Source organism: Pinus tabuliformis, chromosome J (genome assembly GCF_031772625.1).
Source record: "Pinus tabuliformis cultivar Carrire ecotype Pingquan chromosome J, CPIR1, whole genome shotgun sequence".
NCBI classification, from domain to species: domain Eukaryota; kingdom Viridiplantae; phylum Streptophyta; class Pinopsida; order Pinales; family Pinaceae; genus Pinus; species Pinus tabuliformis.
In genome coordinates, this window is record NC_142295.1 from 628,721,845 (window position 1) to 628,747,657 (window position 25,813).

General features: G+C 37.6%; 1 protein-coding gene across 1 annotated transcript; it reads left to right on the top strand.

Moving 5' to 3' along the window:
* The first annotated feature begins 238 nt into the window (after positions 1-238).
* LOC149228521 (ATP-dependent DNA helicase Q-like 5) lies at positions 239-15,262 on the top strand. Its single transcript, XM_089375696.1, has 4 exons — positions 239-303; positions 14,625-14,649; positions 14,794-14,909; positions 15,047-15,262. The coding sequence occupies exons 1-4, from the start codon at positions 251-253 to the stop codon at positions 15,147-15,149; spliced, it is 297 nt and encodes a 98-aa protein (XP_089231822.1). The 5' UTR covers positions 239-250; the 3' UTR covers positions 15,150-15,262.
* The last annotated feature ends 10,551 nt before the right edge of the window (positions 15,263-25,813 follow it).

Consider the following 25,813-nt stretch of genomic DNA (forward strand, 5'->3'; position numbering starts at 1 on the left):
TACTCAGGAAGAGAACGAAGAGCTGATGAAACGCATCAGAAAGGAGCTTAAAGACTGGGAACGTAGCTTCCACAAAAGCAATGGTCTGCCGGCTCAAAAAGAAGATATCAGGGCCTTGCCTACAATTCGTGAGTGTGTTGCCCCAATAGATAATTTTCTTCCGTGGATGCCTAAATTGGATCTTTAATTATTGTTCTGTTTTTGTGTTTTTTGTCTTTGATTTCTTAATCAGATGTTCTGTACAAAGAATATGCAAGCCTCAAGACACAACAGAGTACACAGTGCCACATCCAACACAATGAAGTAAGATATTCATCCTTTCATTTCAATGAAGTAAGATATTCATCCTTTCATTTCAGTTCAAATGTATTATACACTCCAATTTTCTTTTACTCCTGTAAATGCGCCAGATATTCTACATTTCATTACCATACAAGAGAAAATTTTATCACAAATGACGCATCATTGAGCAAAAGCAAGGTCAAATATGTATCCCTTTATATAGGCGAATAGGTCAAGCATGACTGCTTTGGTACGTTTTTTCCTCTCTGGATTGTTATGGACAATTTGACATACCATACATGTATCCCGGGCTGATCTAGCGTGGGCTGAAGATTGATCTTTATCTTCATTAGGCAAACTTAAAAGCAAAACTATACACTATAACTTCATGCCATTATGCAATAAAAAATTGGTAATTTGTGTGCATGATTATTCTTTTAATTTTTTTCTCTTGGATATGTGCTTTGAATTTCGACGAGCTAATTGATCAATCAACTTGCTTTTGTTTCTTCAAATATGCTCTAGATCTGTTTTCTCAAGCTGAGTAAAGAGGCCTGTAATTTCCTAGAAAAGCTTTCAATTTCCATTATTTTTTTGTCCAGGTGCCTTTCATCAAGTTGACAAATATAAGGGGATTCCTCCACCACCAACTTTTTGATCCCCCAACAACAAGGCTCATTTCATTAAAGCAAGTTTTGTAATCTTTGCCTCATTGCCGGAGGCATTATTCAATCCTTCTCTACAGGCAATCACACTCCCTCCAAAATCTTAGTACTTGCAAATTTTTGAAAATTATTATTATTATTATTATTTTTATTTTTATTTATTTTTATTTTATTTTTTATATTTTATATTTTATATTTTTTTATTATTATTATTATTATTATTTTATTTTTTATTTTTTATTTTTTTATTATTTATTATTTATTTGATTTATTTTTTAATTTTTAATTTTTTTATTTTAATTTTTAATTTTTAATTTTAATTTTAATTTTATTTTTAATTTAATTTTAATTTTAATTTTAATTTTTTTTTAATTTTTTATTATATCTATCTATATATATATAATTTTATTTTATTATTTTATTTTTATTTTTATTTATTTTATTTTATTTTTATTTTTATTTATTTATTTATTTATTTATAATATTTTATTTTATTTATTATTATTATTATTATTATTTATTATATATATATTATTTATTTTTTTTTTATTTTTTTTTTTATTATTTTTTTGTAAGGCACAATTTGTGTTTAAACACTTTTCAATTCATGAAATTATGATTTTCATGGTTGTCACCCTCCATATACATTGGGACCTGGGTAACTATTAATTTTAGGTATGTTCTATGCTGAGAGTAAATTTACTTCAATTTTCCATATTAGCTCAATATCAATTCCAGATTAGCGATCACATTTAACATGATAGTAAAATGCAGATAGAACATAAACATAAATCGCAAAAAACGAGCCAAGACAAGAGGACACAAGATGTGGTGCCAGCCAAGGACAAACCCCAATGCGGGGAAACCCTTGATCAAATGTTCTTCAATAGTTCAACAGAGAGAGAGATAGTACATATACATCAGAAGTCAACATTTTGACTTGTCATAATAAGAGCAGAGATCTTCTCTAAGAAGATGACACATGAGGTCGCTGATCTGAACTCAGGTGAAGGCGAACTACTTCAATACTCCAACAACTAAGCTAACTAATTACAACTCAAATTACAACTCATCCTCATCTCCTTAACTAAGGGATAAATTCCTCAATCAATGGAGAAACTGTTGCATGTCTTCACATAGACTTCATGTTTGATTTTCTCCAATTAATTAACTCAAGATGAATTAATTAATTATTAATCAGACAACTCCTAAGAACAAATTCGAATTTTACTTCTCAATTTTAGTTCACAGAATAACTAAAATAGGAATCCATCCCGAGATTCTATTTATAGCAATGTTATTTTTAGCGCTTCCATTTTTTAATTCCTTGTTGCTATGTCCAACACTAGTACCCGAACTGCTATTTATAGCAATGCTATTTATAACATTCTTGTTGCCATTTTCAACACTCCCTCTCAACAAGAAAGGCATTCAACTCGAACCCGATCCTAAACCTTTGGAATGTTCTACATGCAACACTTCTCCCAAGTGTTATTGCTCCAGCAACTCTAGAAACAAAAAAAACTCCCAACTGACCTCTCTGTTGGGCTAGAAACATCCTCTGATGCTGAAGCTCCCTCTGCCGCTGACAAGTGCTCCCTCTCTGACCTCTGAGCTGCTGCAACACTCCATGCATCTTGCACTATTGCACACCTCTCTGTGCCATCTTGCACTGGTGCAACACTCCTGTGCCTCTCGCATTGCTGCAGCTTGCTAGCTCTGCACAGTCTTGGGACTCCTGCACTGTAGCTCTCTTTGCCGCTCCATCTGCATCTGTCTCTACCCACTCAGCCAGTCCTACTACTCCTCGTCGGGGCTCCCGTAGCAAGGTCTAATCCAAGAGGTTGGGTACCTTGAGGATCCTGCCCCTATTTCAGCCTTCATGAGACTATCTCGTCACATCACCCCACGTCACACCTAGAGGTATGGCTGCATTTCATCCCTCTGCCCACATGGCTTGAAATTTCCCCCTACTGGAGGTCTCTGCATGAGTGGATGCCTCCACTCTGTCTCCTCTCAGCTTCCCCAATTGTGGCTGCTCTACAACCTCCTAAAGCTGCTTCACCAATCATGGCTCCTCCACAATTGTCTGAGACTTCTTCTAGCGCTGCATGTTGAGAGGTAGTGTACTCTCCCTCTCAACCAACAAGTCTCTAACAGTTGCCTTGCTCCTCAAGGCTTTGCATGCATCTTGAACCTCAAGAGCATACAGGTTCTTGACTCGTGAACCGATCTGCTTCACTTGTCTAGTGGTGATTTGTCTAAGGAAAAACTTTCCCTTACTGAAGACTCCATCATAGCCCTTGTCTTCCAGCATTGCGATCGACACCAAATTTTTCCTCAGTCCTGGTACATGAGCTCCATGCTCCCTTTGAAAAACAACCGTGCCTACACCTAAGACACTATATCTTTCATCATTACCCATCACTATGAGCATCTGGAGATCTTTCTCCTCCAAGGTACTGAATAATCATGGAGAATATTTTTTAAATTAAAAAATTGTTTCTGGTTTTCATAATTAAACAAATAATAATTGATATATTAAATTTAAGCTATTTATTCTATTTTTTTTAATGTTTTTAAAATTTTATATATCTCCAAATCTTTTTGTATATCTTTATACTCATTTATGTTGATTTCTCAAGGTAACTAGATAATTATCTGATCTTTTTACTTAATTTACATATTATCTTTGCAAAACATAAATATAATTCTGGTTGCACAAAAAAGTGGGTTGACAAGCATTGTTGGAAGTAGTCGGGTTTGGCCTGAGTACAACAAGAACCAATATAGATTAAACATAATGTTGAACCTAAGTTTCAATTCTTGAAGTGGTGCATAATTGAAGGAAATAAGGAAATTTCTTAGCCTAAAAAAATATGGTCAAGAGATGGATCATGCTTCATAATTTAAAAGGGGGAAATAATTTTCATCCGATAAAAATATGAGAAAATTTTAAGTAATTTAGTTAATTATTATTATTATTTTAAGTAATTTAGTTAATAAATATTATTATTATCTATTTTTACGATCACGGTCAAGCCAACACCAAATTCAAATGGTGGCTCAGCTTTTGAGCCTGTGACCTCTTAGGAGGAAACACATGCTCTTAAGTATAAGGCCCAATAACATGTATTGTTTTCTTGACGCGATATTTCTACTTTTGATATTTTAAATGAATATATAAAAATGTATATTGGTTTAATAAATATTTAGAAGTGTATTAATATTTTTGAATGATATTGTTTTAATTGCGATTGATTAGAAAGTTTTTTTTTTTTTTAATGAAAAAAATAGATATTTATTTATTATTTTGTAAAATTGATAATAGTGTTAATAATATTTTTATATTATTTATAAAATTTAAAATTAAATATCATATTGAGAAATAGTATTAATAGCATGTCATTTATTTTTTTAAATTAAAATTAAAATTACTTATTATAACACAAGTCTATTTTCAAAATTAAAATTTGAGTTGTCTTTAGTGAAGACATTTTGGAAGCTTTTCCGGTGGGTAACTCTGGTTCCCCATCACTGCCATCAAACTCTTCGTTTATCTGGCCCCTTCATTGTGTGTAGTTCACTTCCTCGCTAAATCTTCTATCTAGGCCAATTCCCCTGCTCCTTTGACCATTGTATTCCTTGTTATTGTCACTAAGTCTTCCATCTCTATCAAACCCCTTGTTCCTTATTTGATCAATGAATTCCTCAATTGTAGATTTGAGGCTTCTGCGATCTTCATTTTGTGTAGTGTTATTTTTCGGAGTCATCACATTCATGATTTTATTGTATCGACGTTTCAAACCAACCTCTGTGGTTCATCATTAGGATCAAATGTGTGAAAAAGTCAGTGAATAATGGACAAATAAATAGAGGATAGGGTAGGGAAGATAATGAATGGAGTCGACAGGTTTGCTAATGCTCAGAAATAAATTTATTCTACTTTATTATTATTTTTTTAATTAAAATTATTTGAATGTAATTTTAATAAATTTATTTATTTTATTTTATTTTATTTATTTTTTTTTCGTTTTCAAATCTTTTATCTCTGGAGAATCCCCTGTTCCTTCTCTAACCACTGTAATCCTCAAAAGCGTTGCCAAATCTCTGGTCCTTCGCTGGTCCCCTGCTCCTCCGATCACTGGATTGCTCTTTAATGTTGCTAATTTTTCCTTCTCTGTCAAATCCCCTTCTCCTTCTTCGATCACTAGATTGATCCTTATTGTTGCTAATTTTTTCTTCTCTGTCAAATGTCCTACTATTTCTTCCGTCGTTGTATTCCTCCTTATTGTTAATAAATTTTCGATCTCTGTCGAATCCCCTGCTCCTTCTCCCATCACTGTATTCCTCCTTATCGTTACTAAATTTTCAGTCTCTGTCATTTCCCCCGCTCCTTTTCTTATCACTATATTCATCGTTAACGCTACTAAATCTTTGCTCCCTCCCAAATTCTCTGCTCCTCCTCTGACCACTGTATTCCTCGTCGCTAAACCTCCTACCTCTGTCCACTCCCGTGCTCCTTCCAGAGTGGGCTGTGAAACCTCTGGAAAATAAAATCGACCCTGAGCCATACTTTCTCTGACTGTATTTAAGGCTCCCCTTCAAAGAATCTTTCTCCTTATTCCATCTATGAACTTCTGCACTGTTTTTAGCTCCATCTCCATGAGAAGATGGTGGTGGTGGGGATGGATCGCTAGTCAGCGGTCCATCGTCTTCATTCCACAGATCTTCTGCACAAATCTTCATAAATCTATCAGAAAGTGCAGCAATTTGATCCTTGGGGGTCATGGGACCATGTGAAGGATCTTGTTTGGCAACGTTAATATTACGAGCGTTATCATCATCGTTTTCGAGTATCTTACCTTTAAGCTGGGACCTGATTCGAGCCAAGTAAACCTACCTATCTTGCTGCAAGAGCATTTTTTCTTTTTGTCTAGCCTTCTTCTCGTGCAATCTCTTGCATTCCCATTTGTTGAGCCCTCCCGGGAACGCCCTCGGTCCGCCTCCCATGTTCCGACATTGCTCCAATTGTCCACAAGTCAATGACAGAATACTAGAAGTGAGATAGATGGAGTCAAACTCGTGACCAAATCCATATGCATTTGGGCTTTTTATTAAACTGTGAGTCGATGATAAACAATTTCTAACCAAACATAGTGCCAGAAGACTTCCTGACATAGCAGGATTTCGATGAAATCTGCTACGAAAATATCAAACCGGAACAAAAATAACTAGGAATAAGGATTCTACAATCAGGTAGTGGCGGATTTAAAATGTAGGTTTTAGGGTTTAAGAAAGAATGTTGCATGGTGAACAAGAGTAGACGTGGTCTGTATTGAGCATTTCGGCTTTTCGATTATTAAGAATACGAGGGGAGGGAGCCGATTATAGATTAAACGCAAAAAGAGCTAACATTAAGAGACATATTTATCAGAGCCTTCCATCCTCTCCTTTTGAGGGATGGGACAACCTTAATTTTGATGGTGTGGCTTCTACTTTGGGCATTAGTTAATTGTGATGGTGTCATTAATTTGGAAAATTGGGAGATGTGCGTTAAATTGGTAGATTTTAATAATTTAAAAGGGAGTTTTTAAGATATTTATCTGAAAAAAAAATTGTTATTAATATAGTTCGCAAAAGTCTAAGATCTAACATATTTATTTTTACAAATGAAATGAGAAAAGACAAAATTACAAAGTGAGTATTACTTTTATATTACAAATTAATTTTATTATTTTTGCTCATATTTATGTGAGAATATCTATCCCTGAAGTTGTATGCCATTGTTCTACATAGGAAGCTCTCTAGTGACTTTGAGAAAAAATAACTTAGAGCTAGGGGATAGGCAGGTTTTCGTTCGACTCATCAGACCATTGACCACATCTTCACCCTTTGCGTCGTGATTGAGGAGGCACAACACCACTCTTCGAAAGTCTCTTGTTGTTTCGTAGATTTTCAAAACGCTTTCGACTTTGTTATGAGGGAAGCCTTACTCTAGAGACTCGAAGATATTGGCATCTTTGCTACCATAATAACAACTATTATGTGCATATATGAGTTTGTCCTTGCTCGTCTTCGCGTGGCTCATTGGATGTCTGATTTCATCCACAACACTATTGGGGTTAAACAGGGTTGTCCATTGTCCCCTACACTATTTGGGATCTATATTGATGAGTCGGAGGCATTTCTACACCGGCATATCCAGGACGTTGATGGCTGCCTTCTTCTCCAGGTTTCGATATCTATTCTACTCTTTGTTGACGATGTGGTCCTCCTCTCCTCATCCTCAGAAGGATTACAGAGACAGTTGAATGCCTTAGCTCTGTTTTGTGATCTTCGACAATTGATGGTCAACTTGGGTAAAACCAACTTACGATCTTCAATGGGGTGAAGAAAATATCAAACCTTCACTTCCTATTTAAAGGGGAGGATATTGAGGTCACCAACACGTATACTTACTTGGGGGTGCAATTCTCAGGTCCCTGCTTCAGTTTGCGACCAACAATTTAGCCTTAGATCAACAAAGGATATGGATCCTTAGCCCTTCTCAAGACACAGTGCTTTCGACGTCACTTCCAGGACATCTCTTCCAAGATGAACCTCATGGACACCTTGATATGTCCCATTGTTCTATATGGCTCAGAGATTTGGGGACTGTCTTTACTTGAGTCAGATTGGGCTTTAGCTGAGAGAGTCTAGATTCTTCTTCTCTGCCACGTCATTAGATGCAAACAGACAGTACCACAGCACATCATCCTTGTAGAGTTTGGAGCTCAGTGCTTTCGGCTTGAGACAGTCTTTGTTATGCTCTTAATCCTACAAAAAGATACCCAAATACAGAATATGCGAAGAAAGATACCCAGAACATAGAATAGTGAGAGACAATAGCAAATATTTTATTATTCAGAAAGCAATGTTCACTGGCCTCTTCGAGGGGGCAACCTCCAATAGAGCAGAGCTCGATACAAAAATAAGACATGATGCTCCTCCCAGGGAGTCTCTATCTCATACATGCAATACCATGGGTTTTATTAATACCATCTATCTAATACCATGGCCCATTTGCAACTAACTGTGGTCCCATCATTAATTGCGGGTTAACCACTTACAATTATTAATATGGGCTTTATTGACTCTTTACTATGACTCGATCCCACTACATAAATAAGGGGGTTAGGGTGGGACCCTAACATGCCCTCCCCCTTAAGAATAGCCTTGTCCTCAAGGCTGAAGCTGCGGAAACTGCTGAAGAATAGTGGCTAGTTCCCAAGTTGCATCTTTCAGCAAGGTGTCTTTCCACTTGACGAGAACTTCCCTAATCATGCGGCCATGCAGATGCCTTTCTCGTGTGTCTAGGACCTGTTCAGCTTGGAGCCAGATTGACCCTTCCTCGTCCAATTTAGGTAGACTGGTTTGAATTCTGCACATGTTCCCAATCACTTTCTTGAGGCATGAGACATGGAAAACTGGATGGATTTTTGCAGTAGGCGGCAAAGCCAGCTTGTAGGCGACTTCTCCAATGCGCAGAAGTACTTGATATGGTCCGTAGAATTTTGGAGATAGTTTTTGACAACCCTTGTCTTTGAGTGATGTTTGCTTATATGGTTGTAGCCTCAAAAAGACTTGATCCCCTTATTGAAATTGGCACTCTGAGCGATGCTGGTCTACCTGTTGCTTCATGCGGTTTTGAGCTTGATGAAGATTCTCTCTAAGATGGGCGAGCATGGTTGCGCGGTTTTGTAGGAGTTGATCCACTGCTTGTACCTTTGAGCCCCCTTTGATATAAGAAGTAGGGGAAGGAGGGAGTTGACCATATACTGCTTCATAGGGAGTCATTTTGGTGGTGGCATGATAGTTGGTGTTATACCACCATTCAGCCAGAGGTAACCATTGTACCCAAAGATGTTGCTTTTCTGAAGTGAAACACCTAAGGTAGGTTTCCAGACATTTGTTGACAGCTTTCGTTTGACCATCCGTTTGTGGATGATAAGAAGTACTGAGTTTTAGCTGGGTGCCTTGTAGCTTGAAGAGTTCCTGCCAAAAATTACTGGTGAAGATCGGGTCGCGATTGGACACAATAGAAGTGGGCATGCCATGCAATTTGAAGATCTGATCCATGAAAGATTGAGCAACCAAAGTCGGTGTAAACGGGTGGGGTAGGGTGCAGAAATGAGCATACTTCGAAAGTCTGTCCACAACCACCATGATGACTGACTTGTTTCCTGACTTTGTAAGACCTGTAATGAAATCCATAGAAACCTCCATCCATATTGCTGCCGGAATGGGCAACGATTGTAATGTGCCTGGTGCTTTGACAGTCTCCCCTTTGTGGCGTTGACAGACATCGCATTCTGCTACAAAAGTGTGGATGTCCTTTTTCATGCCTGTCCAAATAAATGATCTTCTGGTGCAAGGATACGTCTTCTGAAAGCCTGAATGTCTTGCAATGGGGGATGAGTGCAATTATGCCAAAATGCGACTTTTGAGGGTGGATGTTGGTGATATTACGACTCTATCCCTGTAGCGAAGAATCTCGTCCTACCACGAGTAGCCCTTGGTGGAATTTGGATCCACTTGCAATTGAGAAATGAGTTGAGAGAGCCCTGGATGTGAAAACCATTCCCTGCGAGCTTCTTCAATCCATTCTGGAATGGGAAGGGAAATTGCTAGCAGGGTAATTCCCTCCTCAAATTGGCGAGATAATGCATCTGCTACACTATTTTCTTGCCCTTTCTTGTAAATGATCTCATAATCATATCCCAACATTTTGGCGAGCCATTTATTTTGTTGTGGGGAGGATAGGCGTTGCTCCAAAAAATATTTAAGACTGTGATGGTCTGTGCGGATTTGGAAACGTTGCCCCAATAAGTAAGGTCGCCAGGTCTCTACTGCATGTAAAATGGCCATCATTTCCTTCTCATAGGTAGATTGGCCCAGATTATTCCCACTTAGTTGTTGGCTTGTGAAGGCCAAAGGTCGCCCTTCCTGCATTAAGACCGCCCCAATACCCGTACTCGAAGCATCACATTCAATGACAAAAGATTTGGTGAAGTTAGGTAGTGCTAAGACTGGAGTGGAACACATGGCATTTTTGAGAGCTGTAAATGCTTGTTGTGCGTCCTCATTCCAGAAGAATGAATTTTTCTTCAGGAGTTGAGTGAGGGGCTTCGCTATGCGACCATAATTGTGGACAAATTTGTGATAATAGCTTTTGAGACCCAAAAATCCTCTCAAGCTCTTCAAGGTCTTAGGTTGAGGCCAATCCTGCATTGCCTAGATATCTTTGGCGTCCACCTTGACACCTTCACGCCCCACAATGTGGCCCAAATACTCAACTTCTTCCATGCCAAACGAACATTTGGACATCTTGACAAATAATTTATGCTTGTGGAGCAGTTGCAAGAGTAGATCTACATGCTGAAGATGTGCGGCCCAAGTGCAACTATAGATGAGGATGTCATCGAAGAAGACAAGGACAAATTTCCTGAGATATGGTTTGAGAAGGCGGTTCATAAGGCTCTGAAAAGTAGAGGAGGAATTACAAAGACCGAATGGCATGACCAGGAACTCATAATGGCCTTCATGAGTTCTGAAAGCAGTCTTTGGAATGTCAACTTCCTTCATGCGAATTTGGTGGTAGCCCGAGCGAAGATCCAGCTTAGTGAAGAATTGAGCCCCATTGAGTTCATCCAGCAAATCGTCAACCACCGGGATGGGAAATTTATCTTTGACTGTCAACTTATTGAGGGCCCTGAAGTCTGGACACATACGCCACTCCCCATCTTTCTTGAGCACCATGACCACCGGTGATGAATAAGGACTAATGACACCTGCTTCCAAAAGCTCCTTGATTATTTTTTCTATTTCATTCTTTTGGGTGAACAGATTTCTGTATGGGTGCACATTTGGGGGTTGGGCCCCTGGAACCAAGGTGATGCTATGATCATGCTCCCCTCTCGAGGGTGGAAGCTCATGAGGCTTGTCAAAGATTGGCAGATGGTTATTTAAAATCTGTTGCATCTCAGGATGAATCAGCAGAGACTTGGTTTCGACTGCCTGGATGGCATTAAATTGAGCTTTAACTCCATGATGGCCTTTTTTTAGCAATTTTTCCATCCTATGCGAGCTGATGATAGAGGGAGCTCCCGCCTGGAGTCCACGGAGGGTATGTGTGGAGTTGTTCTGCTTAAAACTCATATATAACTCCTAGAAATCCATTGTGATTGGCCCAAGAGTGCGAAGCCATTCGAGGACAATGTCGCACCCTCCCATGTGTATGGAGTCCTCAAGAAACCAGGTCGGTACTTGACGCAGATACAGGATTGGAGTCCTTGAGTTTGGTGCCTCAAAATTGACAAGGTTGGAGCCTTGGAAGTCCAAGTCAGTGCTTGGCAAATATAGGTTGGAGCCTGGAAGATTGAGGATTGGTGTCCTTGGAGTTGGTGCTCCTAAACTCAAGATTGGTGCCTTGGATAAAATAGGGTCGAAGCCCTAGAGGTCGGAGCCTCACTAAAGTCCAAGTTGGAGCTTGGCAACAATTATTGTACTCATTCATTTGTACTTGATTCAATTAATAAAAGCATTTATTCTTATCATTGTTCATTTTGTGTTCTAAATATAAGTGATCTAACTGGTAAAAGTAACAATTGAAAAGAAACATTGATTCACCCCCTCTCAGTGTTTCCAACACGTGCTAGATATTTACCGCCTAAGCTAATGGCTGAAGCTATTAGCTGTGCATCATACATTCATAATAGAATTCCTCGTAAATCAATAAAGGGGATCACTTCTTTTGAGGCCTCGACAGGGAAGAAATTGAATGTTACTCCAAAGTTTGTGGTTCCTAGGCGTGGGCTAGTATTCCCTCTGATAGGAGGAAGGCTATGGAGCCTCACAACAGGGAGTGCATATATGTGGGATATTCAGAGGGAGTTAAAGGATAGGACTGCATATATGTGGGATATCCAGGGGGAGTTAAGGGATACAAGTTATTAGTCTCTTCATCAGACATTTTGTTCATCCAGAGAAGTGTTAGATTTGAAAAAGGTACCCTATAGGCACTTACAGAGCACCGTACTTCATCCTCCCCACCTCTGCTTGTGCTAGATCCTAGTTATACTTCTTCAAATCAGAAATCATGTTAGATTTTAGATTATGATATTTCAGAACAATGGCAAGAATTCGCAGGTCCATAGTAGATGCCTTGATGGGTGCAATAGACACTTCAGGCAGCTGGTGATCTAGTGGGTGATCCTATTGATCCACGGAGAACCTATTCATAGTTTGTGGAGCCTCTGCAAGCTCTAATTATCATGAATCTTTCATATCTTATTCTTTGTTATTTGATGCTTGGATTAGAGCATTAGACCTGTGCAAAGATTAAAGGGAACCCATCTTGGGAAGCATATATGAGAGAGGAGTACAATTCCCTCATGGAGAACAATTCTCGGGAATTGGTACCTCTTCCTCCTGATAGGTTTGCCATCCCTGATATGGGATTGTCATTCTTTCATGGCCTTGAGATTAGCTAGGATGATAATGGGATCAAGTTGACTAAGTCTAGATATGCCAAGGACATTCTTGACAGATTTTAGGAGTTAAGCTAGATGATGGTGATGCTCCAACATTGATGCACTCTACTAGGTATCGACAATTGATCGAGATTCTTTTATACCATACACATTGTATACCAGAAATCTCTTATGCAATTGGAGTAGTTTCTAGGTACATGCAGGAGCCACATGAGTTACACTAGAAAACAGCTAAGGGGATTTTTAGATATGTCAGGGGCATTACTAGCTATAGCTTACATTATGCAATAGGATCTTCCTTGGATCTTGTTGGTTATACTGTCTTAGATTGGGCTGGTGATGCACAGATTGCAAGTCCACATCAAGATATGTTCTCTACCTTGGTTTTGGTCCCATATGTTGGTTGAGAATGTAGGCAACTATTGCTCTTTCTTCAACAGAGGCAGAGTATAGGGGTGCAATGAACATTGTTTCTTAGAATATATGGTTGCAAAACATTTTGGCAGAGTTTGGTGTACGGATTCAATGCACTACACTGATATGATGTGATAACCAAAGTACACCCATGTTTTGTAGAGAGCTAGTTTAGAAGACAGTGGAGCAAGCACATTGAGGCTCACATGCACTACGTTAGAGAGCTGATCCATACAGGAGGCATTGATATGCAATATTGGTCTTCTGCACAAACTACAAACACCGAGAGTTTCACTCAACAAAGGCTCATAGCTTTGTAGAAGCTCTTCGGAGTAAAGGACAAAACTACTTAGTAGCTGAACTTCTTGGCATAAGCATTCTTATTTTGAGGGGGAGGGGGTTCTTCCCACTAGGTTTTACCTCTTTACCTCACTTTATTTTTTATTGATTTTGTACATGAGTACTTAACATGACTGAAAATTGTTGTGACTCATTAACTGGGATACTCGGTTGTGCTTCAAGGACCTTGCACTTGGTAGTTCATTGGGACCTTATCAAGACCTCTATTGTGGCCATTATTTGACCCTCTTCCATACATTATGGAGGGCCCATATATGATCACATTTCTTTCACTACTAGACAATTCTTACCATTTGAGATCATTTCCTATTTTCTACTTATAGTAGGGTGTGACACTTACGATGACATGTCGCAGTGATTGGACATTGATTGAGCTATGACATGTCAATTTCCTCTCCATTATTTCATCCCTAAGGTCCCTAACACAATTTCCCTCCCTTATTTCGGCAAACCTCCTTATCCACAACCTTGTCCACTCACCCACCAGCCTTTTTATTGTCTTTCAGTGCCATTTCTGGAGTTTGCATGGGCACTGATTGCACGTGAGAGTTGTTGCATCAGTTCTAACTGATTTTTATCTTCACTGACTTTCATTTAACTCTTACTAGATATTTTTCTAATTTAAGGGCCACCCACTTCAATTTTTGGTTTTCTGGCTAATTCTAGGAAACTACTCTAGTTATATGAGAGAGTGCATGAGGAAATCACAACCTAATCTGAACTGGTTCTTCCTCCTGGAGGGTCTATATATTGTATCCATGTTCTTCTTCCTAATCTGAACTGGTTCTCTCTCTTCTCTCTTGTTTTGCAGTAGCTAGTCTGGTATTTTTTCACACATAGATCTTGAGCTTGTGTCTAAAATCCTACATCTTATTTGATTTACCTATAATGGTTTTTGTTTATTCTCATTTCAATTTGAATCAGGGTCTTTACTTTGATTTAAAACGTTTTTAAAACATATTGTTTCTCATAGCAAAACTACAGAATCAAAACTAGCAGTTAGCAACACATGAAGACTGTCTCTTGTTGTAGTGTTTAAATTTTACGAGTCATTTATTTCTGTTCTTCACTATTGCTCGGAGGGTTAATCCTAGAAACTGACTCTTTTTATCCATATTCTCTATTTCTGTCTTTTTAGTTGTAAACATCTGCTATGCAATATTGACCAATATTAGATGTTTTTGGGAGCTGTGTTCAGCGTTTTCAAAGCATAAAAGGTGCCTTGTTTTTGGTCTAAGATTTTATTTACAAGTATGCCGCATGACCAATGCAATGAGTTTTACTATTGGCTGTTTTGTTTTGAAATTGTGCCTGTTTGGAAGAGGGGATTAAAGCGGGTCTAATCATCTGAACTTCTCTTTTATTGCAGTCCCTTTTTGCCAGCAGACATCAAGGTAAGGTTGTCATTGTGGATATTTAGAGGTTGTACAGCTTTTCTCATGCCCTGCAAGCGTGATCCGTTTTGCTGTTTGAATAGGAAACTACTCAGGTTACTGAAGTGTGACCAATCAGCTCTGTTATCGTTTGTCCTTACTCAGGTATTCTTACAGAGCAACACGGAGATGAACTTTACTCCCAGGGTTATTGCAAGAATTATGCATGGCATGTCAAACCCTGCATATCCAGCTGCAATTTGGTCCAAAAATCATTTCTGGTAAGTAAAACCATTTCACTTTGGATCATTTTGTGTTCATTAAAGAGCCTTTTGGTAGTTTATTCATGTGGTGAAGGCTCATTCACACTTAAGAGAGTGTTCTACTACATAATTTAGCATATTTTAACTTCTGACAGGGGGCGATATTGGAAAATTGACTTTAATATTGTCAAAGAGGCAGCTGCCTCAGAGCTTGTGGCATTTAGAGGCGGGTCAAAGATTTTACAGCCAATAAGTTAATTTCTTTCCTTTGTGATTAAAGTGATGCTTTCAATTGCTTAGTATAATTATTCAACACCTATACCACATTATGAATATGTTGTTTCGGAAGTCTGTCCTGATGGCTAAGCAGATATTCAGAATCTGTCAATTGGAACATTGTATGTTACTATGCCAACAGCCTATGTACAGATTTTTTGTACATTGTGCATTGTTCTTCGCTTTCCACAATCAAAGTGATCCAGTCGACTGCAGTGCTCAGATTTGAACACAATTTGGTGGAAGTTTCTAGTTGACTTGGATCTCTGCCTTTACTAAAATTCTTTTCAATTCCCTTTTAGTTATGGATGTAAATTTTGCCAGCTCTGATAAGGGGAAACACTTTTTCAGAGTGACTGTTCGAATGATCCAGACGGGTCAGCATCGTAAATCTTGAGAGGCACATTTATATTGTGAGTTAACCAGGCTATATCCATTTTAACTCCACATATGTCAATCATTGAGATGGATGAAATTGTTCATGGTTCAAACCTTTCTCAAATTTTGCACTCTACATTCAAGAAATAACATATATAAAGTGACTTAATTGAAGAACCCAGTTCCAATTTCAGTTAGCTTTTCAATTTGGTTCTCTGTTTAATTATTTTAGTTTTTCTTTTTTCAGTGGTTTAGTTCCCTATTCACCTAAGTTATTTAATGATTTTAAATTTTTCATATGTAGTTTCTTATATCTATTGAATTAATCTTAATTTTTTATATAGTTAATTTTTTTTTCAAAGAGAAAAATTCATAATTTTATTTATCGAAAACAAAATTACAAAGTTGTATGCCTCCTGGCATTCAAAAGAGTGCTCAAGAACCTGTTAGAGCAGATACCCTTTTCATATTTTTCCTATCTTGATACATATAACAGCAAGGTGTCTCTTTCCTCAAAAATTACATAGAACAGGTGCATATATCAGCAAGCTGTTTCTTTTCTCAAACAAAGTTACATTGATGGTTACATCAGAAAAAGAAAGGCTGTGATCGGTCCTTAATCAGAAAAAAAGAAAGTATTCCTTATATCCAGTGAGCATGTGCCAAAACTGTGGAGTGAGAAATTTGTCATCTGCATTTGTATATCATCATATAAGGGCTGTAAGGTGAAACTTCTGATTTGTGCTTCCTTTCTAATCCGTTTGATGTCTAGGACACAGTCACAACAATCTTGAATTTGTTGGAGACCATGTTCTTGTGCCAGCCGAAGAATTTGAGTGCCATTAGTGCACATAAATTGTTTGATTCTTGACCAATTTTTGCTTTGAAGGAGATGTGGTGGGTGGAGGATAGACATAGAATTCCTCTTGCACCTCCTTTAGGGGGATTTCCTGATAAAGCTCCATCAAAATTGCCTAGGGGAGAGCCTTTTTATTACCTCTTCTTTGAGTTCAGGTCTAGTTTGTTTTTCCTCCGCTTGTGGGTAAGCATTTGTGATATTGAGAGACTGAATCACACATTCGAGATGGAGAATATCCTTCAAATAAGCATAGATTCCTAGAAAGCCATACTCCCCAAGGGGAGGGCATTGATCTTCTGTGTCCTTATTGGAATACCAAGATCCTAAGGCTTCTTCCACATCTCCTTTCCATACGCTTTTATGTCTTATCGTGCTGATCCACTTCTTTCCAAACCTCTATAGTGAATGTAGATGAAAGAATTAGATGGCATATGGTTTCATTTGTTTGTTTACATAAACTACAACTTGGACCATTAAAATTATTTTTTTATTGGAGAACCTCCCATGTAGGAGCCTTGTCACCACACAAATATTTTATTTTTGAATGGGCACTTTACTTTCCAAATAATTCTCCACCACCAAGCTTGTTGTCCATCCAAGCCTTCCTTTGCCAGTGCTTTGTATCCTAAGTTAGGCACATGTGATCTAAAGCCTCTATATGTTTATATTTGCACATATGGAATACTTACTATTTTTGGAATGACTGCAAGTGATGTTAGTTCATAATTTGTATACATTCTTACAATGTTATTACGCAATATCATTCATGTCATTTTATGTGCCACTAATTACTATATATTTTGATGTAGGCAATAAGATTGATTAAAGTAGGACTCCACATAATAAACATGATGATCGATGAAATATGCTCAGAAGATAAATATTCAATATGCATCAATATTTGTGGTTGTAATAAAGAGGGTACAAGGCCGAATATATAATACAAAATAGGAAGGGTTGTGACTTTTTGGCCCACACTCAAGTTTATTATAATAATACTAATATTGATAATATACACACTATTGATTATTATAATATATCATAATAACAAGAAGATCTAAGTCGAAATTACACCAACATGATTTTTGTCAAATTGACATTGGAAAACATAATTTCTAAGCTCAATTGGATTTATAATGTGGTATGTGTAGGCATAAACTTGGGGTTTGACTATCATACTTGAAAGGTTCAATTAATTTCACAAGTATTTTGGTAAAGTAATTTGTTTAATATGAAGGATATGGTTTCAAACCTTTGCTAGATTTGAAATTTTTACTTCTTGACCCACTCTTCTTGCATCATGTAATGCATATTACCTTCCATTGAAGGTTGTGTTAGCTTTTGGGGTTGTTCCATAAGTGTTTTACTTTGCTAGGAGTACGTTGGGATTCCTAGCCCCTTGGTGATGCTTTATGGACATATGAATGGTTTAATGTAGGTGGTTGTGTGACTTTATAGTGCTAACATGGTGCCCTTACTTAGGAGGTTGTTACTTTGATCAACATATTGACTAACCCATTGGGTACACATAATGGGGGAGTTGGATGGTCAATTAAGAGAGGGACCTACCTAGGAAGGAGCATTGGCACTTAGAGGAGGGCACTTAGTCCCTAGAGCTTGGGACCATGTGATACACATCTGGGAAATTGGACACCTGACTTGAGGACACTTAGGTTGAGGAACATACTTGATTTAGGTTGGTGATGGATATAGACACATTTGTTGAGGAGGAACATTGGAGCTTTATGAACACACTAGCATACATGGGAGTGGCATTGGGCACATATGAGGGCATGCGCCACACAACTAAAGAAGTACCTTACATGAGAACATTTAGATTAAGTTGACCACCATAGAAAAGGGAGTGTTGGACTAACTTTTCTTTGAGAACACACCATCTTCGACGGCTCCTTTAGGTTTCAACTCATCTGCACCTTCTCAAGAACACAACTGTCCTCTTGTATTTCAATCACCATGAAATATTTGGTTCTGGCCACTTTTTCTTTCACTTCGAAAGTCTTACTAGTTTCCTTCATTACCTTGGCAATTCTACCCACATCCTTTGTGGAATTACCTTTGTGAGCTGCAACAATACCTCTGTAGTAACAAGTCTCCTCCTTGCTACATATGCTTCACTAAGCTTCTCTCCTCTGAGCTCAGTCTTTTAGCATTTCTCTGGTTCTTTCCTTTGGAACCAATTGAGCACTCCTTGCTCTAGGCTTGCTGCAATCTTCTCACCTCCTTATGCTGTCACCTGTGTGTCAATATAAAAAACCACAACTCTCCAGTATTCAAATCAAATTAAACAAAACATGTCATCTCACCTTCAAGATCTCTGCATGATCTTGTTCTACCATTTCCTGTACTTTGAATGGATTGTCCTTTGTCTTTTGCATCTGCAAGTTCTGCTCCACATCATCTCTGTGTGCCTACTATTTGTCAGATTAAAATATGATCTCCCTTGCCTGCATACACATCTTAAAACACAACTCTGTTCTAAGTCCTTTTCTACAGAATTCCCTTATTCTGTTCTGTTATCAATTGTTCCAATAACAATTATGCTCTGATACCAAATGACGTAGGGTTACCCCTGCTTTACCCACAGTATGCATATGTCTATGCATATAGCTGTTTGTCCTAGGAATTTTAACTCTCTAAGGAGTCAAATCTTCAACCATCAATGGTTTGGGCCCCTTTATCTCACAGCCCAAAATTATTTATAGACTAACAAAGTCTAACCTTTAATCCATCCTTTCATTACTATCGGAATTTTAAAACTCCTCATAACCTTCATTAAGGTTAATATCGGGACTCATTCACCCTTCTAAACCTTCATTAACTTTATGCCCGCATGTATAATTCTCCCCACTCTTTAACATTGGTTATATATGACTTAAACCACCAACCCTTCATATTGCTTTAATTCTATTATAATTCTTTTATAATAGAAATCACATAACCCATGCGTAACATACCTTTTCCGCTTATTCCTTAGCCTTTGCACAGTTCTCGAGATGTCCCTTTATCGCTATCGCTAATCGCTCCTCCGTGGGGTTTTGTTAACACATTCTCTGTCGCATCCGATATGCGATAACACAATATCGGATTCCAATATTATATAACTGTGCTTATAACCTTCTCGGGTCCGCTCCCTTCATCGCTTCATCGCTTCTATCGAAAGCGTTAACTGCGCTTTTGTAATAAAAACCCGAACAACAACCCTTTATCACAATACACAAGAATACGTGGAAACCCGACCGAAAGCCAAGGCTGGATCTCAAATAGATTCCACCCGCATCTATAACTCCTTCGGGTCCGCCCTTTATCGCAATCGCTTATCGGCTCATCTCCTCATCGCTATCGCCGATGCCCGATACCTCCGATCAGCGCTTCATCGGCGATCGGCGTATCGGCCCATCGCAACATCGCATTTCTATTGTCCGTTGTCGCTTGCCCTTGCGATCTCTGATTTGCGATTAGATCACGACTGTTGATCTGGTTCCGATCCAACGGTCAATCTCCTTTCCCGATCCAAAAGTCGCCCGATGATCTTCCACCGTAGATCTGCACTTAGCGGATCCGATGGCTGACAGCAAATTCGGGTGAGACACAAGCACGGAGGATAACCGCCCGATAAAGCGGTTTCCTCTCTCCTCTCGAGTGCTACGTGTCAAATGGTGTATGGAATCGGAGCCAATGGGGAAATTACCACTTACGGCCTTTCTTCCGCCCGATATCCACTTGTGGTTTTATAAATCCGCCTTTCTTCAATGTTCTTTTGGGGTTTTGGGTTTTCTTCAAAGGTTTCTCGTCCTCGCTATTCCGCTGCGCACTCCTCCTGGCTTAACTCTGTGAGTTCTTCACTCACGAACGATTCAACCATTACTTTGGTTCTGCAATCGTTCAACGCCCATTAAGATCCTCTGTCTCTTCTCCTCCTTTGTGTATTCGCCTCGACTCTGCCTGCACACATATTTATACTGAATTCCAATTCAGTCATCACTCATCATTCAACACTCGAAATACACATTCGAACTCAGAATTGAGTTGTTTGTATTAATAACCAAATATTTACATAAAAGACTCTCTTTGGCCTGATCTTCAATGTCAGTGGCCTCTGTTGCACACTCTGCCCGTAGGCTTACAATCAAACCTGTCACACCTATCTATCTAGCTTCTAACTTTCTAACCCTCTGTCTTTGCCTTTTAGGCTTACATTTATACAAAGGGATTCTAAAACCAATTCTGGTTTAGATCCATAAATTCCTTAACAAAATTCCTAAATCTCTTCCTCATTCCTAAAACTCCTCTCTAATCCATAAATTCATGAACTGACTCCTAATCTGAGTTTTACAATCAATTCTCAATCCCTCAATCTCTCAACTATCCTAATTCTCTCATGTTCTCCTACATTCGAGAACATTTACAAATATGCCTCACAATATTCAATTAATTCTCTATTCTAGCTTCTCTCATTAAAATAACTCAAAACATTAATAATTACATTTAATTCACTCTTAGGAAACCAACTTCATTGAAAACGCATGACCCCCTATGTCTACTAAAAGACAATGATTTTCCTTGAGTTGAATGCTCCTGCATCACATCTCCTTAACTAAGGGATAAATTCCTCAATCAATGGAGAAATTGTTGCATGTCTTCAAATAGACTTCATGTTTGATTTTCTCCAACTAATTAACTCAAGATGAATTAATTAATTATTAATCAAACAACTGCTTAGAACAAATTTGAATTTTACTTCTCAATTTTAGTTTAGGGACTAACTAAAATAGGAATCCATCCCGAAATGCTATTTATAGCAATGCTATTTTTAGCACTTCCATTTTTTCATTCCTTGTTGCTATGTCCAACACAGGTACCCAAACTGCTATTTATAGCAATGCTATTTTTAGCATTTCTTGTTGCCATTTTCAACATTTCCATGAATTTTTTTTGTAAATTTACTAAAAAAATACACAATCAAATATCTTTATATCTACTATATTTATAATACATATTTTTATATTGATTATTATTTATGTGAGACATTGTTTCACAAAAAAATTATATTAAAATTTTGTTCCATGTTAATACATTTCCTCTTCTTGCTCCTCATCACATTCATTTTTGACTTTCCACTTTTAATCACATTTTTTTATTATTAACTTTTTTATTTTTATGAAAAATGATAAAGGTTGTTACTACTACAATATTAAGCCATGTGGTACATAGTAAAATTTAGAGTGGTATGTCAACTTTATGTCAATGTAAACCATGTGGTTCATAGTAAAATTTGTGGGGGTGATATATCACTTTATGTCAATGATTTATTTAACATTGACTTTACAACTAGACTTTGTAATTGAGCATGGAGGTTTGAAGAGCATTGCTTGCATAAAGATTATCACATAGCAACATATATCATACACATGCATAAAGATTATCACATAGTAATATATATCATAGACATGCATGGTAGTAAGGCAAAACTTTATCTTTCCATAGTAAAAGTATCTATCCACAAACTTCTTCTATGCTATATATATATTTCTTTAAAAAATTGGATAAATCTATTGACAATTATTATGTTAACGAAAAGAGAGAGCAGTAAGCCTTATTAATATAATAGCTAATAACTAATTGGTTACAAGGTGGATATACCTATTACATGAATTTCCATTCCTTCGTATCTAAAAAAAAGCTACTAACAGATTATTTAATTTATTACTCAATTTATCTTTTTTAAGAGGTGGTTCACGGGTGGCCGCTACATCCATGGAAAATTTGTGCAGATCAACCCTGAAGGGAATATTTTAAAGCCCGTCAGCAAGACTAGCAGGGCCTACCCCCAAGGGCATCAAAGATACTTGACTGTGTGACCTCTCGATTGACGAGATACTTAACAAAGGGGACTCAACCAATTGAGCTAACCCTTGGGGCTATTACTCAATTGAATTATATATATATATATATATATATATATATATATATATATATAGATACAGAGAGAGAGAGAGAGAGAGAGAGATTTGTTTTTTAATTGATTTTAATTTTCGTAAAAGGATATATTGTTTATTGTGATAAGGTTCTACGAATAGGCCTCTCTTGGGATAGAGTCTATTTGGGTCTAGACTCTTGCTAAATAAGTTATTGATGTATTTGGGTTATTACCGATGAGATATACTCTCTGTTATAATGACAATTGGAATTTTTCATTATAAATATACTCCAATTATAATGATAATTGAAAATTTTCATTGTAAACTTAGTAAATTACTTAAACAATTTACTAATTCATCGTAATAAAAAAATAAAAATCCCCCTTTCAACTCATTTTTAAATCAATTTAAAATAAAATCCCCCTTTCAACTCATTTTTAAATCAATTTAAATTGAAATTTAAGATACAACTCATTTGTAAATCAATTTAAATTGAATTTTAAGATACAACTCATTTGTAAATCACCTTAAGTTTATAAATTTAAATTGAAGATATAAGGGAGGATTTATCAATTTGTGATGGAGTGATAATCACATTAATATGTAGATAGCATTCCTCTCTATATGATTCAAGTTACAAATTCCAGCGCCTCCACCATGTGACCCTGCTCTTATTACCTGCCATATCAATGCATTAACTAAAATCTCAACATTTTGGCAGGCTTTTTGTCCGTGGAGCCTCTGCACTTGTTCGCTAAAACCCATTCTTCCTATAGTATGAGTGAGGGCCAAAATGGCATGCACAAATTCATCGAATTCTCATGCAAATGAAGCTACTCAGGAAGAGAACGAAGAGCTGATTAAATGCATCAGAAAGGAGCTTAAAGACTAGGAACACAGCTTCCACAAAAGCAATGGTCACCCGCCTCAGAAAGAAGATATTATTGCCTCGCCTACAATTCATGAGTGTGTTGCCCCAATAAATAATTTTCGTCCGTGGATGCCTAAATTGGATCTTTAATTATTGTTTTGTTTATTTTGTCTTTTACTTCTAAATCAGATGTTCTGTACAAAGAATATGCAAGCCTCAAGACACAATAGAGTACACAGTGCCACATCCAACACAATGAAGTAAGATATTCATCCTTTCATTTTAGTTCAAATGTATTATACACTCCAATTTTCTTTTACTCTTGTAAATGGTCAGATATTCCACATTTCATTACCATACAAGAGAAAATTTTATCACGAATGACACATCATTGAGCAAAAGCAAGGTCAAATATGTATCCCTTTATACAGGCGAATAGGTGAAGCATGATTGCTTTGGTACGTTTTTTCCTCTCTGGATTGTTATGGACAATTTGACATACCATATATGTATCCCGGGCTGATCTAGCATGGGCTGAAGATTGATCCTTATCTTCATTAGGAAAACTTAAAAGCAAAACTATATACTATAACTTCACGCCATTATGCAATAAAAAATTGGTAATTTGTGTACAAGATTATTCTTTTAATTTTTTTCTCGTGTGGATATGAGCTCTGAATTTCGATGAGCTAATTGATCAACCAACTTGCTTTTGTTTCTTCAAATATTCTCTAGATTTGTTTTCTCAAGCTGTGTAAGGAGGCCTTTAATTTCCTCGAAAAGCTTTCGATTTCCACTATTTTTTGTCTAGGTGCCTTTCATCAAATTGACAAATATAAGGGGATTCCTCCACCACAAACTTCTTGATCCCCCAACAACAAGGCTCGTTTCATTAAAGCAAGTTTTGTGAGCTTTGCCTCATTGCTCGAGGCATGATTCAATCCTTCTCTACAGGTAATCACACTCCGTCCAAAATCTTAGTACTCCCAAGACCTAATCCCCTGTTTGGCCAGTGATACCTTTGGTTGCCCCCTCAAGATTTTCTTTATATAATGGAGGGATTACGGTATACTGTACTCGAAGTCTTCGATTACGTGGGCTCCTAAGGTTTGTTTTGCAATGAAAATTTTCCGTAGCATTGTTGTTTAGGCTTGTTCAAACTTCAAAGCTATTTTTGGATGTTAAATGTCTTTTGAAAACGGTTAAGGCCATGTGGTTACTTTTTTTTCTTCATTGAGAAATGATTAGATTTTTTCAACTGTAACTTGTTTAGTTCCTAAAGATAACCTATTTTCTTTCCATTTTGTTGTCTTAAATACGACGCTTCAGTTAATTGAAAATATCATCAGCTTACAAGCACAAATTCTTCTCTGTAGATTGCAAAGGGCCTAGGTAGGATATGCAGACTTACAAAAATGATAGACAGCCTACACTTAAAATTCTAAATTAGGAGTCAGCAAAGTCAACATACAGAAACGAAACGGACCCGTCTAAAAGCCATAATACAGAAAAAATATTGGATCAAAGGCACGAGTCTAAGATCATAAAAGAAATTTAGGCCCTTCAAAATATAAGTCGATAACAACTGTACTGCAAGAAGCAACTAATCATTTTGGGGGTGCAGGGTTATCCATATTGGGTCACGGGTGGTTTAATTCTCCACCCCTAGAGTCCCATCAGAGCTATGTCCTTATTCATACCCCCACCTTCCCGACCACCTGTATTTCCTTCCAATGCCGGGGAGATGGGTTAGTCATCAAAATGTTGAACTTCGGATCTTCTTGCTGTCGATTGTCACATGGTGCACTTTCCCACTTATTGACACATAATGGGCCTTTGCTGTTAAAGCGCATTCCTTAGGACTTTACCCCTCTGTCTGCTCTGTTATGTCACTTTTGCATCTGATTTCTTTCCGTCTTTTATTTTTTCTGGTGCCCGCGGTGCCCTGTGGGGTGGGGGGAGGCAGGGTGCTCGTTGATGGCTATCTGCTTGTGGAACAGGCTGATAAACTCCAATTCTCTAGGACTATACCAAATGGTTGAGCTCCAACCGTACTTTATTAGCCAGTGGCCTAGTGCACGCATTTGTAAAAGGCAAGAATGCATTACATCTTTTTGCATTCAACTGAAGGGATCCACAATTAAAAATGACGTTGTTGCAGTGCTTCTAAATGCAACACAGAATTCCACCCTCGAAAGTTGCCCATGAAAATGGGAAGTGATATAGATCAGTGCATCATGTCTCCTGAAAAGGCTACCAACCAGTATAGTTGATCATACAAGTGAGGCTTTTCAAGACTGGGTAGCCATGATTAGGCATATTTGGCAAGTGGGCAGAATTTAGAACAAATAGTCTTCTTCTCCTTATAACAGAGAGGACAATAAGGATTTTAGAGACCCATTGTAGACAACCTATCTTTGATTCCTAGTCCTCAGTGAATTAGAGACGATGCAAATGGTTCAAGAGGTGGCCCTCCAAATGACTTGAAATCTTATAGCCTACTTGCCAACAAGGGCCTAACATTTCCATCTTCGGTCGAGTTTCTTTGCCAGGCCCATGTGACTCTGAAAGCACTTATAAATATGAGCAATAGAGATGG